Raw genomic sequence first — 17117 nt, forward strand, 5'->3', positions numbered from 1 at the left:
TACCCAAGTACCTTAGCTCTTGGATACTTCTACAGTACTTGGATGGATCAAATGTGTGCTGTTCTGTGGAGTCAACATGGCTACGTCACCTCGCGAGCAGGGATGCGGATAACGATAAGACAGGGGTCTTGTTGACATACCCTCAAAAAATGACTGAACCACTTTTTTTCAACCCTTGGGAGCCGCAAGCAATCACTTGAACTCACATTCCCTAAGCCTCGACGCATTGCCCCCACCATTCCAACACGAGACTCCCGCCAGTCTTGTTGACTTTTATTACGAATAAGTAATTTCGAGGTACAACACTACGTTTCTGTCGAAAATGTCCATTCCACCTGAGATCATCCAGGTGAAGCGCCTAGTCAAGAAGCGCAAGGCTGCCGATGACGATGATGAAGGCATCGTCGACTACCTTCGTCCGTAACTTCCATCGCATCTTCTGCCTTGCTGTCAGCTTCATCATACTGACTCTCGCAAAAGGTGTCGACGGCGATAGAAAGCGACCCCGTAGCGATGCATACATCTACCAGCGGAGGACCCAAGCTTCCGCCGAAACGAGAGCACTGCAGGTCGCAAGCCACCCAGTAATCCCCTGCCCGTGATCCATGCGTCAAAGCCCGGCGACGAGAAACGCAATGCCGAAAAGATCAACCACTCGCAAGAGGCTAAGCCAGACATCTCGGCGCAAGGCCGTCCCAAAGCGCAAGACCAGGCACCCGCCGCGCCTACTGCCCCAGCAACGGTGCTCAGCGTGTCCAAATCTCAGCCCGCCCCAGAGCCACGTCGATTCCACATGTCCCGGCAATCGCTTGTCCCATCTCCTCTCTTTAGTCCAGGTGTGACCACCGGAAAGAGGTCGCGATATAAGACACCGACGACTGTCTTCGTGGAGCGCGGCCACAAGAGGACGAGGACCGAAGACGTACAAATGACCGACGTGGACAGTTCGCCGACAGCCAAGAGCTCAGTAATAGATGGATTCGCGGAGGACAGCACGCATGCTAGGAAACAAAAGCTACCCGGCTCAGACCGGAAGAGGGCAGAAGGCAGGCACACGCAAGCGGTGAGGAGGGAGGTTCCAGAATCGTTCCAGAAGGAACAGGATGCCGACATGGACGAAATCACTCGAAGCATGAACGAATTTGTCATGCAGCAGATCGGTGAAAACCTAGCCAGAATCGAAGAACGCGACCGTAAGGAGGCGGCGGCAACGGCCAGGAGGGCGCCGACAACCACCTCGCCCCAGCCGTCCAAGTTCAAGCCCAGGGCTCCTGTGAAGCGCTATGCGGAACGTCATCCAGAGATCTCAGTTGCACAGACAGACACTGCGCCAAGTATTCCGACCGCTGAGGGATATGAGAGCCTTAGTGACGATGAGTATATCATCGAGACTTATGTCCGTGTTGCAGCTGGAAGCCTCGACAAGAACCTGGCTCCGGAGAAGGTCGGCTTGCTTGTCTTCGACAACGAGCCTGACGTGGATTTGTTCTTCGGCGAGGAGGGCGATAGCGACGATGAGTGGCCTGAGGACGACGAGGACGAGAACGGTAAGCCTGCGACACGCTTGTTGACCTAACGGGCTTCTCAACACTTGACTTTGCTAATCCTATCACAGCTGAGGATTACTATGCAGCAGACTATCCAGATGAGGAGGTCGACTCTGAGGACGAGTACAACCGAGCTGCATACCAGTACCGTACTGGCAACGCATCTGACCTTGAGGAGTATGACGAGCGAGAGGGCGAGATCGCCCTTGACCACGACGGAGAGAATGACGGAGAGCCCGACCCATTTCGCGCACGCTTTGGGACTCGACCCTCTGCTGCGTTCGGGCGCCCCTGAAAGGCGGACGGTTCGAGGGATCCTGAGCCCAACTGAGAACCCAATTGCGGTCCACTGGGAGAGATGTAGTGATATCTCGTCAGGCAAGGGGCATCCTGTGAACCAGTCAACTGGATTCCAATCCATTTCTTTGTACATACATGTACAGGCACTGCATATAATTCGCTGACCAGCTCTGACCACAGAGTCATTATAGAAATCCAGAATACCCATACCACCGTTACTTGAATTCGACTTTTTGTTCCCCAAAACCCATGTGTCACCTCCCTCTTTCGTAACAGCATCAACGGTTCCCTATTCTTTTCAATTATACCCACAAATATGCCAGTTACTCTGAAGCAAGAAGGGGGTAGAGATCCCAAACTGCGAAGCCACTTCGTACCGGACGAACTCTGGTGGCAGACTGGCACCAGGCAGAAGACTTGTTTTAATCCTCCTCCATTTTAGGGGCCAGCTCGCAAGAGCGCATCAGCTCCGGCAGCGCCTCGTCCGCGTCGCCGTCCTTCGCCTTTGGGGTCTTGGTCTTCGCGTTGGGCGGGTTCGTGTGCCTGACCCTCTCCTCCTCGTTGTCGGGCGCCCACTGCGGCACGCCCTTTTCCCTTCTTTGATCGGGCGCGGATCTCACCTGATTACACAGAATGTCGTTAGCTTCAAATTTCTTTTCTAGGTTCGCATGGCTGGTCGGTCTTGAAAGACGAGGGACACGACTGGAGTCACGTCCCTGATTGGTCCCGTCTTCGTGGCTCCTGGCAGAGGGTGGATGGGGTGTGTGTGAGAGTGTGCATGTGTGGACGAAAGTACTTACAGTTTCTTTTTGCCCGCGCGTAGACCTCGGCGTGCCTCGCCGGCGGCACAAAGTGCTTCACGAACTCGTCCCAGTGGTAGACGACCTCCTCCGGGTACCTGTCGACCATGCCCCTGGGTCTCGCCTCGGCGTCACCCTGGTCCTTGGCCTTGCTGCCTCTCCCGCCGCCCTTCCTCCTCTCCTCGCCCCTGCCCGCCCCCTCGCGGCACTTGGACGGCTCCGTCAGCTCCCAGGAGCGGCCGCCGTGCTCCACGAAGCGCAGCCCACTGCCGTCGGGCGTCAGCGCCGGCATGACCTCGTTCAGCCGGTAGTAGAAGCCGTTGATGCCCGCGACCTCGCGGTTCTCCTCGATCTCGGGCTTGTACCCGCCGCGGTACAGCACCGGGAGCAGGTCCACGCGCCGCCGGTTGATCGCCTTCCACCCCCACCCGCAGTCCTCCTTGTGGTACAGGATAAAGAGCTTGACCGACTTGGGGTACCGGAGGTTGAAGTGCGGCTTCTTCTGCTGCTTGCCCCTGGGCGGTGTGCCGGGCTGGCTGCTGTTGCCGCCGCCGTCGCGGCGTCCTTTGTTGGACGCGACGGTAGAGTATGGCGCATGGCGGGAAGACGGCCTCCGTCCTCGAGCGGACATAAGTCCCCTCTTGTTTTTTTGTTCCAGGCGTTCCAGCTGTTTCGCCAAACAGACCAGAGTGAGTTTGATCTTGAGGTCATCCCCCGGGGCAATTGTGTGGTGCGCCTCAGGAGTTCTTGGGACAAGCCTGGGAGGTGGGCTGGCCGTCGACAGGCGTGAGAGCTCAGGCACGCTGGTGAAGCTTCCCTGGAACGAGGACTCGGAACCAGTGCTAGGCCTCCTGAAGCTGGGTTCAGGCCCCGGAGGGTCGAACCCATAGCTGCGTGGCCGGTCCCCGTCCGCGATGGCGAACAAGCTTTGGATGGAGGGGATTCCGTGTGATTTGGACTCATTTGAAGCCAAGAACGAATTGCCTGGAGCTGGGTGAGTACGGGAATGCGAGCATACATGAGACGCCTGGTTGGATTACACATACCGAAGGTGTACTCGTGGAAGTCGGGGCTTGTGGGAGAGTCGGCAGGGGAGTAGACACCCGGCTCCTGAAGGCAGACGGCGGCGTCTGCAAGCCCGTCAAGTCTGTGGCGGTCCTGTTGAATGTGGCTGAGGGGAGGTAACGTCCTGCCCGTCTCCTGCCTGAGGAAGGGGCTGGCTTGCAATTGGATCATCATGCTGGTGGAGGAATGTCAAGAGCACAGGCCGTGAAATTCACCCAGACAACACAGACATTCGTTGGAGACAAAGGATGAGCAGGAACTGAGATGTGACCGGAAGCGAGATCTCCAGGGTCCCGCCTATATATGAGATCGGGGGAAGCGAGCTTCGCGTATCTACCACTGCTGATCCGATGGTCCTGTCACTTCTGATAGATCTGGGATATTCGACCTGGCCACGGAACAGACTGATCGCCCAGCGACCCTGGGGAGCTGCAAGATGAGTTGCGGCCATCCCTGCGCACCTCGCCGCCATGGGCCCTTGCACATTGGGCCTTGGAGTTGGGCTAAGGCAACCCTCGCGTCAGTGTGAGAGAGTACCTCTCGCGTAACAGCGGTGGTACATGCAGTCGTGCCATGTCGTCGAGGGACCTCGGGGCGCTCTGTTTGTGCGCCAGTGTCGCTTATTACATGGCCGGGAAGGAAAACGTCCCCTAAACTAGGAGGGAACCAGCTAGTGTTGGCAGACAAACCTCATGCTAGCCCTCAACGGTCTGGAACTGGCTGGCGAATCAAGGCAGAAGCATGTCGTTCATCAAAAATGCAGGCAAGGGGCACGCTTTGCTGGTGCTGGTGTTGGGATCTTGGTGCGTCGCACCAAGGTCGACGGAAGATGCCACTCTGTAGCGGTTCTCTGCCGTGTCCATCCTCAAGACGAGGTTTCATCTTCGATCTCTGTAGGGCATCCCGCATTAGGAATAGTATGTGAAATGGCATCTCCGAATAATTCACCTGGGCTCGAGACCCTTGTGACATGGGACTTGATTCAGAGCTGGGCTGTTGGGGACAAGTGAGTTCTGGAGTATACACACTTTTGCGCCGCGACTTTGATCGCTTCGAGAGCCTTGCACCACTGGCCGAAGATCAAAGAGCCAGTATTCGGCCCGCGGAGGTCTCGCTACGCCGCACACGTGCACATTTCCCACGTCAGATGCTCCTGATGTGAACCGAAAAGCACAGCTTCGTCACAAGGCTATTTGCGGTCGTTCGCGAAGCCGGATGACGAAAATACTGCCAGGCCAGTGCTTAGCGTGTTTTTTAAGATCAAAGATGGCCTTCGGTGCCGAGACCGTATTCTCCAGAGCCCGAATGAAAAAGAAGCCGAGTGGAAAAGAAGCTTGAGCTAATTCTGGCATCTGCCAACGCCGTGACAGGTCAGTCTCTGACAGCACTGACAGCCGCCAGGTTGGCTGTGATTGGTCTGTCCCCCAGCCTCTTTCCTCTGAGGTCTGGACCGCGAGATCGTGGGGGTGTATTCCAAGTTTGACACAAGGGTAGTCACGTCCTCTTACAGCTAGGCCAGGTCTGCGCTGGGGTAGTGTCATTGGTTGCCCTCGTCTTCAACAGGCAGTGCTGTCGAGTATCTCTGCCAGATTGGTTACTTTTGGCTCAACCACGGATCCGCAAATGATTATACGATCACAATGACTTGTATTCCATGAGCGCGCTGGTATTCAAGTCACAAATGGAATCAGTGATGATAAGATCTCGTCTCATAATTCCGTTATTTTTTGCCATTATGGGTTGTTCACTAGGGCAACGCCAACCTTCGTGGACCGATGTGTTGCCTGACTCTGGCACCTTGCTTTTTTGCTTCTGGTGCCTGGAAATTTTTACTTCCAACAGTCCTGATCGCCTTCGCCTCCCCGGAATCTCTTTTATGATTGAAATGGTCGGTCCAAGACAGTGTTGATGTTACCGGGCCGATGCGTCATCCGGGTACAAATTGACCCTCTGCGGCAGATTCTGCAGCTCCGTGGTCTTTTCTGAGCCGTCCCTGTTGCTTTTCCCTGTCTCATCGACGCAGATCAATATGCCCGATCTACGCAGCGAAGAGCGGCAAACAGGTATTACTAAATCCCCAGAGCACAAGCGTGGCATCGATGCTTCCAGAGAGATTTCGAGGGACGCGATTGCTTTGTTCACCAGCAAGGGAGCGCGTCATGCGCAATTCCGAGTGCTCACAGCCACTGGCGGGTTGGTCGATTAGACTGCGGCCAGCGGAAAAAAGACCCGTGTCTCAGGGCCTGGGTGACTTGGTCGTTGGTCTGTTGATCCCCACAGACATCCTGGGAGAGGCGTAAACAGTGGTGTCCCTCATCACAGTGAGAGGCTTGTGGCAAAAAACGTCGTGCCGATCTCGAAGGCTCCTTCCGTCGGCCAAGCACCCAAATTCACAGGTTGTGTTACACAACACCCCCGCCCGGTAAGTTGTGGGTGCCTCATCTCTCTCGCAACCGTCGACAAAGACCAGTATTGAGCGTGCAGCGGCCTCAGAACCAGAACCAGGCCCAAATAGCGTGTCTCAGGCGTCTGCATGGAACTAGTGAAAGGTCGAATGATGCGTCCTGTACCTGTGCGCATGCTCCTGCGATTGTGAAGAAGAAAGTCCGACCTAGATGCCTGCGCTGTCTGCTTTCCTGGGGATAGCCCTCGAACAGGGGGCCGGGCTTTACAGTCTGGGGTCACGACTCCTCCCCTCGACAACGACCCCGAGCTCCACTCCTGCGTCTTGCTGCGCGCTATTCTGGCCAGCGTTTGCGAAAGACTCATCCCCAGAAAAGCGCCTGGGTCGTCAGTAAAATGGATCAAGACACGGCAATTCTGTGTGAGAGCGGGAAGTGTGGAGCAGCCACTCACCATCCCCTCTCCTCACCTCCCGAGAGAAAGCTGCAGTCGCCGTTTACTTCGCAAAGCCACCCTCCCCTAACTCCTCTCCCGTCCTTCCAATCCACTTCTGCTGAAGAAGGATCGACCAGGTCCTTACTGTAACCATCAGGGCTTGCAGTAGCCTGTGAAGTTGGCGTCCGAACGTTTCCAAGGGTGCGCGGAGCAGACATGGCAGCGCCTTCGCCGGCGTTGTCGCAGGTTGCAGCTGGACGCCTTCTGAATACAGACAAGCCGCAGGTAAAGGCCCGGAAGTCCTCGGCCTCGACGTTCTCGGGCATGTTCCCGGTCAGAACTCGGCCCAGAGCAATGACAGTAGCCGCGTGCGAGCAGAGCAGCACAGCCCGCACGCCTGCCTCGTCGCATTGCTTGATGAGTGCGTCCATGGTCAAGGCAACACGGTCGTGCAGCTGGGCGATGGACTCGCCCATCCTCGACGGCAACACAGCCGGCGCGTAGGATCTGTCGAAAGCCGGGAACAGCTCGGCCAGCCTGTCGCTGGTGGCAGAGGTTGGGTGCTCGAACGATGCAGAACCGTACCACTCGGACAGGCCAGCCTCACCTAGGATGGCGGGCTTGTTGGCAGCATCAGTCCTGGCAGACTTAGCCCACAAGCCAACAAAGGGCTCGACCGTCTGCAGACAGCGGTAGTAAGGACTGGAGTAGACCCGCTCGACGGGCGGGTCAAGACTCGTCAGGTGAGCAGCGAGCTCATGGGCCTGCTCGACGCCATGTGATGTCAAGGCTGGATCAGTAGCGATGCCGGTAGGTGACTTGAGGTAGGACGAGTAGTTGCCAGAGGCGTCCACAAGCCAATTGGACCTGAACTGCAGAATCGACGCAGCGAGGTCAGCCGGTTTCCGCTGCGGTTGAAGCAGAGGCATCTGCAGGTGACAACCACCGGCTCGCGCTGCGCTGTGGGAGGCGTCTGGACTCTGTATCTGTATCTGGATCTGGATCTGGATCTGGATCTGGAGATATCGCACTTACGCCGTGCCGTGTCACGTAGATAACCTCGAGCGACATGTTCGAGCAGGGTGCCAAGGTTCGGTTGGGTGGAGGATATGTGGCGTGGCGTTGTGCAGGATCGAAACGGCCGATGCAGCAAGAAAGGTTGTGTCTTGGTGAGTGTAACTGGATTCACAACGGACAGGAGAGGATTGATTGTGTGTGTAGAGAATGAGTGGTGTACCGATGTAGGTCCCGGTAGCCGAGCCGAGGTCACCTAGACTACTAACTATCTACCTGGTCAACTAATACCTGGGGGAACGCCCGCGGTGACCCTCCATGTGGTGGTGGCTGAAGAAGGCGCGACTGGGGGTGCGCAGCGCACTTACCCCTGCAGGCAAGCGCGGAACGAGCTCCCTTTGGCTCACCCTACCCCAGGTCTATCGGAAGGATTCCGCCCTTGTATGCATATCAACGACATTAACAACAACATGCACCACACAGCGAATGCTGTGCATGGTATTCGTCGAAGGCCTCACCTTTGCAGATGCAGGCAGACAGGTTGGGCATACTCGAGCCCGCCGACATGCTTTTCCCCAGCACCAGAGGCAGCTGAACAGCTCTCCCAATGTTCCTGCCACGTCCTCCGAGAGTCTCCTCGCTCACCCGGGGGGCTGCTTGACCGGCTGCAAAGAGGAGGGTCACGGGCGCAACACCCCGACAAGATTGTCAACAGGGATCGCTTCATCGTCGACGCTGAGACTGGGAATGAGACCAGCTGAGACAACCGGCCTGTTGCTGCAGCTTCTGCTCGTACAGCATCATCCAGACATACGTGTCAGACACCCTCGTTACGCCCGACGTATCGCGGCGGAAGAAAAGGTCCATGGCCAGGGACACATTCAAGCAGGCTTGTCCTTCACCGGCCCAGTATATGCGCAGGACTTGTTATCTGGCATGGGTCAATATCGAGCCCCATGCTCGCTCATGTTCAGCACTTGCGGGTGAAGATAAGATCTCTGCACCACTCTCGGGCCGTAGATACTTCACGAACGCCTTGCAGGCCGCCCGACTTGCGACTGGGGCTACAAGGCCTCCTTCCCGAGCCGGAAACAAACGCCAGCGCAAAGGTCAAAAAAGCAAGGCGTACCCAGTCACACCACCGTGGGCGGAGCTTGACCAAGTCTAGTGTTCGGTCTGGCCGTGATATGGGACAAGGCAAAATTCGCCTTGTCGCAGGCGCCACCAAGCTGCCTACTTTTTGAAATGCGCATGTCGTCGGAGAGGAAGGAAAAAAGAGGTCTCTGATGAGAGAAGCAGAGGAAACGAGTCAGGGTCTTTCCCCACCCATCTTGGTCCAGAACATGTGGAATCGCGCAGCAGCCCAAGCTTCTTTTTCCCACAACCCTCCCGAGGCTCCACCCCACGATCATTCCGGCATCCACAACCGCGCACACAAAACGCCCCATATAATATCACTGCGCCGGCTGGATTCTTCATCAATCAACCAAAATCAACAGCGCCAGTGGTTTAGCGGTAAAATCCATCGTTGCCATCGATGGGCCCCCGGTTCGACTCCGGGCTGGCGCAGAGATAACATCACAACAGCCTCCAGAGTCTTCTCCAGACGCAGTTGCTTTTTGGACTTCCCACCTAGGCGCCACATGGCAGCTTCTGTGACACTCTTGGTCGAGCTTTCGCGGCTTGGGCGGTCGGGACGGGAAAGAAGTCCCTGTTCCCCTGGTGCTGCCCGGAAGAGACCTCGCTTCCTTCTGCCTTTCGGAAACCTTCTCTAGTATGCTGAGGCGTCTATCCATGTGAAGGTTTCTGTCTTGATGTTTGTACGAGACTGTAACAACCAGTTCTTGACGACGCCGGGTCTGTTAGAGACGTGATCCAAGATGCAGGAAGACCTGATGCTGGACGTAGATTCAATGACAAGGGAAACGCATAACAAACTCAGCCCAGAGCCCTCTGAAATGTGACAGGCGTGGCCCATACAACACGTGAACGAAGCTGAGCCACTGAGAATAGAATATGCGCCTAGGCTGGCCTCCAAAGAAAGAGTCCTCGCTACGAGGGGAAACGTAGAAAATTCCACCTGATGTATGTGGTTATTAGTGGAGGTAGTTCTTGACAAGGAAAAGGTGTGAGCCAGAAATGGCATGAAGGAAGCCTGTGGACAAAGCGTCTTCACGTCCAGTCCACTCGGGCACACACATCCAAGGTGCTCGCAGCAATTGCCCCAGTCTTGGGTGCCCAGGTATGGGGTGGACGACAACATCCGGGCACTGCGCTAACCTCCACTGCGGTTTCTTCAAATCCTAGAGGTTGGATTTCTTCCTATATCCTCACAAGGCACTCACTCAGACACCTGATTCCAAACTCATCACAAGGTGGCCACCAGCACGCCGCAAGCCAGCACGGACGCGGCTGCCTCGCTAATTCTCTAAGCAGAAACCACTGCCCATGGTTGTGTTTGTTGGATATATAATGATATGTATATATGTATAGTTGTCTTCGAGCCGTTCTCGTCACAGATCAGGCTGACCATGCGGTAATCCGGTCCTCGTCCGCGTTCGACTCATCACATGCGCCCTTGCCCCTTTCCCAGGTATCAATCAACCCTCACCTATTCGTTCTATCTTCGTAAGGATCATTATCGCTGTCGAAACGATATTCTCGTCTTGGATTTCGCCAGTCGTTGTGCGTGTGATCCATTGCAAATGTTGAGAAACGTGTGCTTCATCCAGTCTTTGTTTGTCTGCTCGGTCATCATCCTGGCGTTTTCCTTTTCGGATTGTCTTTCCGCAGCAGTCAGCTGGCTTTGAACGTGGAAACACATGAAGCACAGCTCCCCCGGGGCCCCCGCTCTCGCCTGAAAGCTGGCAGCCTCCGCGCCCTCAGCGTTGCTTCTTGCAATAAAAGTGTGCACAGGCTAACGCTCAAGAAGCTGTCGTGCAGGGTTCTAACAAACCTCTTCGTCGCACACGTCAATCACCATACTTCAGTCGTCCCCTACCTGGCACCATGGGTGCTCCAGAACCTGGTTGATATCGTATCTCTGCTCGACGTCGCGATCCAACATGCAGCGAATGAGGTCGATACTCTCGTCGCTGATTGTGTACGGCACACGTAGATCGCGATCCATGATCTCATCGATACTGTAGAACGGGTTTTCCTTGTAGATGATGGTGTAGAGCAAGATGCCCAGAGCCCATACGTCCTGCTCTTTGCCATTATAAGGTTTGCCGGCAAGGACTTCCGGTGCGGCGTAGTCTATCGATGTTTTGTTAGGTGAATACATGCTTTCAAATTGGACGAGGCGAAAACATACCTATAGTGCCCACGAACACGTCAAAGGGACCACTCTTAATGTACGCCGCACTGCCAAAGTCAATGAGCTTGATGTGCCCTTCTCCGTCCAGCACTACGTTCTCGTCCTTGATATCACGGTGAACAACTTTCGCCTTGACGTGCAGGTGGTGGACCGCCCGTGCGACTTGGACGAAGATGCTACGGCACTCATCTTCCTCCATGTTTGTCCGAAGCTCGATGTAGTCGAACAAGTCCATGCCGGGCAGCCCGTGAGGCCCCATTTCAATGTAGTAGTTGACTTCATCTTCGAAGAAGTCCTCCATCTCAACAATGTTGGGATGCCGAAGGCCCTCTCTCCGCAGGTAATTCAAAACGTGTATTTCCAGGGGGACGGTGCCCAGCTTTCGATCCCGAGTCCACGTGTCGACGAGGATCCGCTTCTTTGTGACGTACTTGAGAACCACCTTCTTTCCGCTGTCTTTGTACCTGGCTAGTTTGACCTGGCCATATGCGCCCTGGCCCATCTCTTCGAGGATAGCAAAATCTTCAATGGACTTCTTATGCGATGACTCGGCGGCCTTGGGTGCGGGTGGGTTCTCTTGCTTGTCCTCATCCTGAGCCTTTTCAGGTGCTTTTGCGCCGGTAATCTTTGCGGCAGCGCTCAATGCAGCATCCTTGATCGACCGAGTGAAGTTCGATGCTGGTTTGGGCTCCTTCTTGGGCTCATCAGAGTCCGAGAGGTGCAGCTCTGCAGGCGTCGGGGCAGGAGTCTGGCCCGGACTGGGCTGTCGGAGGGGAGTCGCCGTCCCCGAAAGCAGAGGAGACGCAGCGCCCAGGTTTGACCTGGTGGCGTGGATGTGCCTAGAGTAAGTGATCCACAAGGCGAATACCATCTCTGTCTGCGTGACTGGAAACTCGTCCTCTGTGACGGCGGACTCCCCGTCGCTTGCTTCTGCCAGAGTCTCTTCGTGCAGCATGGTTTGTTTCTCGCTCTTGACAACCCTCATCTGAACATCGACCTTGAGCTCCGTCCCGTCGCGGTGCTTGGCGGGGAGACCTTCCGGCCGCAGGAAGCTGTTGGTAGCGTCCGGCCGACCTTCCCGCAGCCCCAGAAACGCATAAGCCTTTCGGAAACTGTGCTCAGGAACAACAATCCCGTCGACTAAGAGAAGACCGTCTTGCTCGGTCAAAATTCGCAGCACCTTATCAAAACCCGGCAGGAGAGACTTGATGTCCATGCCGTTTGGCTGTTCGTGGCCGAAAAGTGCGCCGCAGAATACTGAGTTGGAGCTCTTGACAGTCAAAGACGCTGGGTCCACGACGATGATGCCTGCGATGTGGGGGAAGCTCGAAATGCGCAACTCCGTCCTTCCTTGCACCTGATTAATCGTTGCCGGAATATTTATCCTATCACTGTTGCGACAGGTATAAAACTTTCGTTTTGCGATTTGCGCATAGTCGATTGCACCATATCTTGGGTCGATTCCTTGACGCGGGATTCGAGGGACCAGCTTGCCGACATCCAGGCCCGGCTTCAAGCTGTCATCGCCCCAGATGGATAGCAGTTCTCCTGTGAGCTTTGTAACGACACCATCCTCATCGAGTGTGACGTAGGCGACATCTTCGTGTATCTCTTCGAGCACCCATATCAGCCCCATCCTCTTCTCCTTGACCCAGAGGCTAGCCGACCCCGTGGCCCCGTTCCGTTTCTGGATAGGTACGACATCCCCACAGAGAAGCACGCCTCTAGATTTGTTGCTCTTGTGGTTGGAGTGGCCCCCGCCACTCACTCTAGGTGGTCGCCAATCGCCACTGTGAAAGGTTTCTGGTCTTTTCACTGGACTCATTCTCGGGGTCTGTGCTCTCGAGCTTGGCTTGCTCAGCAACCTAGCTGTGATGCCACCACCTCGCGCTCCTAGCAGGTTGGACGACACCTTCGCCTTCGCCGGCGGCTGTGTGACCTCAGTTTCCGACTCCGCTCCAGCCTCGCTCTCGAAATCCCCATGTTTCAATTTGTTCTCAAGCCAACCCCTGCGCTCCTTTTGCACGATCTCCAGTATGCTAGTGGATTTAAAATCCGACTTTCGGAACCCGTAGACCAAGCAAGCCAGGTCGTTTGCAGCGAGTATCGTCCATGGGGGCTTAGCTTCGGTGGTGAAAATCGCTTGGGCAGCCGGTACCCATCTGCTGGAGTGGCCATGTACCGACGAGCCCCTCGTGCTCGGCGTGTGCAGTGAAGGGCCGAAAGATTGAGACGACTTCGGCGAAAGGACGCTCTCAGGATTACCTGACTGTCCGGCGACATACGGTTGGGCCATGGCATCCATAAGCTTTTGCTGCATCGAAGCGTGAATGGTGTCAGTGAAAGTCCGTTTTAATACGCTTGGCCTCCTCGACTCTGGGGGCGAAGTCTTCTGAGTCGTTCCGCTCTCGTTTGTCGGTGTTCGGGACGAGTTCTCAGAAGCGTCTCCGTCCCCCGGCGCTGGCGACAGTGAATCTTTGCGAGATATCTGACGTACGTCTGGGGTCGCGCTTTTCCCCTTGTCCTCTTGAACACAGGTATGGAGACCTGAAGGTTCGGTTTCATCCGGAGACACTGAGAGGTCCTCCACAGGCTCTGGGCTTTCGGTTCTGGGTATGAAGTTCTTTTCAAACATATTTTCGCCTGACAAATCTGCCGGCCCCGTGAGAGGGCCAAGAGGGTGTGATGGGTCGCTAACGCCCATCAGCTGCGCCTTTGCCAAAAGCTCCAGCATATTTTGTGTTTCGATGTCCCCGGTCACCCGTGCCTGCACGCTTGCCAGAGCTGGGTTGGAGGTTGCGGAACGGCCAATCCGGTCCTTCATAAACTCGATAGAACGTCTCAGTACATTTTGGCGGTTGTGTATGAACTCCTCGGACTGGTGGGCGAAGGAAAAGGAGTGGAGCGACTCGCTGGGGAAGCGTTCCAAGTCGTCGATGAAGGCGGGCGACGATGGCCCTGAGGCCAGGGGCTGCAACATGGTCATCGAGGTGGACCGCGAGAGACTCAGAGACGGGCTCCGTGAAGTAGGATTGGAAGGCCCAAGTGTGCCGTTTCTACCGGGTTGGGACTGACGTATTCGGCGGAGTCCTGACAGTCCCAGCCCATGGTCGTGGTCTGTCATAATGGGTGATCTGAGATCTCGACAGGTTAGCTGATGAGAAAGGGATGCTCCGGAAAAAGCACCCAAAGCGAGAGCAAGTGGAGACGAGTTGCAGGCAAAGTCATAGTAGATGCATGGAAGCGTTGAAAGAGCACATGGTTGTGATAGAGTGGGTCAGCGAGCCAAGTTGAAGGATCCGGACTGTCCTGTCTTGCGAGCTGCTACACAGTGAACAGTGTGGCAAGCCCTTCGTAGGGACCTACTTGGCCGTGGTAGTATACGGTGTTGACAAGGCTGACGGACCTGACCCTCCCGCCACTTGACCGAGGCACGCGGACATGTCACTTTACCGTGAGGCTTGGTGTTTAGGGTCGGGGCAAGAGGCGCAAACCCCGAGGGACCAAGGGACGGGGGGGCAGCTGGGCTCACCTTGCGAGGATGTCATACTCGGAAGCAGCCGGGCCAGCATCGAAGGACATGCGTACTCGAGCCTTTTCAGAGTTGTCTGGGACTGCGAGGGCCAGGTTGGAGAGGCTCTTATTCTTTGGCATTTGCAAGGGCGGTGAGAGCTTGTCCTTATTTCTGCCTCCATCTTCCCCGCTGTGACCTTGTATGTCGGCGCCTGGGAGGATGGCCACTGGTGTCAGCGTCCGCATCTCACAAGGACGCTGTGTGTCCCAGCAACGTCACATCACTACCGGACCGTACCCACCTGGATCAAGACCCTGCTCTTGTATTCTAGGCATCGTAGGTGTGGAGGTACAGTCGAAGCTGGGGGGCTCGGGAGTGGCTTCGAATCGAGGAGAATGGGGTGGTCGCCGCAGGTTCTGTCGAATGGAGCCTCGGCGGATCGACTGCGCAAGACCCGCGACAGGAGGCCCAGGAGAACAAGTGCTACCAGGATAGATGAGTGTGCCTGAGTATTAAGGAAGCCGGCATCTGGGGCCAGTTCAGAACTCGTGGTGACAGTCAACCGGGCGGAGGGCCGGAATCATGGGACGGCGGAAGAGTAGACGCGGTTGGGCTCGTCGTTCAATGTGGGCCGCGATGGCGGGCTCTCGGGTCCGGGAGAAGGGCGTCTGTCTGTTTCTTGCCTGGAGAGGGCAGGAGGCGGCAGTGGTGATCGTTGACTGCTCACGACGGCAAAGGCGCAAAAACTGGAACACGCGGGAAGGAAACAAGTCAATGCCGGTCTAATGGGTATCTCGATTGCTGCATTGAAGCAGTCATGCAAGCAATGGAAGGCCGTTCGGGCAATCCTGTGATAAAATCTGGTCTATCTCTAGGTCGGCCTGTGCTGGGTGAGGGTGGCCGCGAGGGAGCTGGTGCTGGCGTGGTGCTGCGGCACTCGGGGCGTTGAACAGCCGATGTCTAGTGTCGAGGCCGTGTACAAATAGACAGATCTAAAGTCGTGGGGGGAGCCGCCAGGTCGAAGTTCGCGGGGCGGGCGGACAGGAAGGAGGTGGGCGCAGTGGAAAAGGGAGTAGAGTAGATAGCAACGTAAATTCTTGGGGCGGTCACGGCAGTTTGGACGTGTAGACAAAACTGTATGTGAGGTTTGAGCGAGGGTTTTGGGGAGGCTCGGCCCCTCCACACAAGCAAACCTTGGAAGCGTGGGAGGATGGAAGGCCCAGATGCTGCGTACAGTGCAACAAACCTTGGAGCAAATGCAGGTGGGAAACTCTATTTCAAGCCGTCAACAGACTGAGAAGAGAACCTTTGGGTCTAGCGGCTGCGGTACTGTGTAGTCTATCTTAGCAGCTTGTTGAGGCGACACGCAAAAGGCTTTGCAGTCTCGCGCAGCATAACGCACTGGGTCATAGGTAGCTCCAGGTACCTAGGTAGACAGATCTGGGTAGATGCCTGGCTAGGTAATTAGGTACCTAGGTAGACTACGCGTAGTCTGAGCCCTCTAGAGCTTCTGGAACTTCTGCCCCCAACGGACCTCGGATACAGTACGAGGACAGTGCTAGTCCTGGAACGGGGCCCAGCAGACAGACAGGCCGTCATCCTCCACAGGGCCAAAACCCTGGCAACCCAACGGCTGTCCTTCTCCAGACATGCAACCCGTTTCAAGGAGGGTCTTGGGAGCAAGAGACCACACTTCTGATTTCATCTCTGTGGGACAACGCTATCCATTTCCCACGTTGGTCAGAACAACAATACGAACCAGGGGAGATGAGAGCGGTCTTCGCCCCTTCCTCCTTACTCGCGAACATGCCCAGGTGGTGACAAGAGCTGGCACAGTGCCATTTGCACGTGAAAGAGAGACAAGACAGACCGACAGGTGCACTGCGTCCGATGTCAGGACGGCCTACCAGCGCTGCCTCTGCAGCTGCCAAGACCCTGGGCTTGGTTTCCCTGCCGCAGCCACTTGACCTTGCATGACAAGGCCGATCTTATCACATCCGGTCCCAACCTAGCTCCCATTCTGCTGAAGATCGAGCTGCACCGGCCCTCAGGCTGGCAGCCCGGGCCTATCGTTCATCGATGCTGTCGACATTCCTCAGGACGTCCTTCTCGACCAGGCAATTGCTCGGCCGCAGTGTCACCACCTGTTTACCTAGCTGGTTTCTCCTACACCAAACATCGGGCCCCGACTGTATGCCTGGAGCATCATCAACCGCGAGTGGGCCGGCGAGGGCACTGTTGACGTCGTGCTCGCCACCCACCCCCAAAATCATGTCCATCACCACTGCAAATCATCTGCCAAACAGTGGATAACGGGTTGTGATAATCCCACGAGCGACCTTGTGATCAAGTATCGAGTGTTACATTTGTCTCCGACGCCGGGAAGAGTAACACTACAAAGCAAGCACCCGGTGCCATCTCTTGCTCACACAATGTCAGACGCATCTATGCTTTACCGAGATTTCATGGTCTTAGACAAGCTGTCAAGGGGCCAGACCCTTTCTAGCGTTTGTTGTCTTTGTAAGTCCAGCACTTGTCCCCGGGTAGATAAGAAGTGAGACAGAGTGCCTTGTTACCGAGACTGAGGGGGGTAGTGATGTGGTCATGAGAGACAATTTCTGCCCGTGCGTGCAACTAGACATCTACCTAGGTAGGCTACCATCGCAGATCCTCGATAAGCACGGCAGCGTCAGCAGATCCTGCTCCACGGAAGCAGTCAA

The 17117-nt window shown here is 56.0% G+C and overlaps 4 protein-coding genes and 1 non-coding gene across 5 annotated transcripts; 2 read left to right on the forward strand and 3 right to left on the reverse strand.

Moving 5' to 3' along the window:
• Positions 1-322: 322 nt before the first annotated feature.
• INS49_006771 (uncharacterized protein) lies at positions 323-1842 on the forward strand (the record flags this gene model as incomplete). Its single annotated transcript, XM_043167540.1, has 3 exons — positions 323-416; positions 531-1547; positions 1616-1842. The coding sequence occupies 3 exons, from the start codon at positions 323-325 to the stop codon at positions 1840-1842; spliced, it is 1338 nt and encodes a 445-aa protein (XP_043028684.1).
• Positions 1843-2269: 427 nt separating this feature from the next.
• On the reverse strand, positions 2270-3886 carry INS49_006772 (uncharacterized protein; the record flags this gene model as incomplete). The annotated part of the gene is made up of 3 exons (XM_043167541.1): positions 2270-2467; positions 2673-3631; positions 3694-3886. 3 exons carry the CDS (start codon positions 3884-3886, stop codon positions 2270-2272), a joined length of 1350 nt encoding a protein of 449 aa, XP_043028685.1.
• A 2494-nt stretch (positions 3887-6380) lies between these two features.
• Positions 6381-7621, reverse strand: INS49_006773 (uncharacterized protein; the record flags this gene model as incomplete). Its single annotated transcript, XM_043167542.1, has 3 exons — positions 6381-6495; positions 6569-7479; positions 7586-7621. 3 exons carry the CDS (start codon positions 7619-7621, stop codon positions 6381-6383), a joined length of 1062 nt encoding a protein of 353 aa, XP_043028686.1.
• A 1441-nt stretch (positions 7622-9062) lies between these two features.
• Positions 9063-9133, forward strand: INS49_006774. Its single transcript has one exon. It is a non-coding gene; the product is annotated as a tRNA-Gly (tRNA).
• A 1417-nt stretch (positions 9134-10550) lies between these two features.
• On the reverse strand, positions 10551-14642 carry INS49_006775 (uncharacterized protein; the record flags this gene model as incomplete). Its single annotated transcript, XM_043167543.1, has 4 exons — positions 10551-10822; positions 10881-13854; positions 14250-14304; positions 14416-14642. The coding sequence occupies 4 exons, from the start codon at positions 14640-14642 to the stop codon at positions 10551-10553; spliced, it is 3528 nt and encodes a 1175-aa protein (XP_043028687.1).
• Positions 14643-17117: the final 2475 nt, after the last annotated feature.

The sequence above is a fragment of the Diaporthe citri genome (assembly GCF_014595645.1).
Source record: "Diaporthe citri strain NFHF-8-4 chromosome Unknown scaffold_2, whole genome shotgun sequence".
NCBI lineage: Eukaryota > Fungi > Ascomycota > Sordariomycetes > Diaporthales > Diaporthaceae > Diaporthe > Diaporthe citri.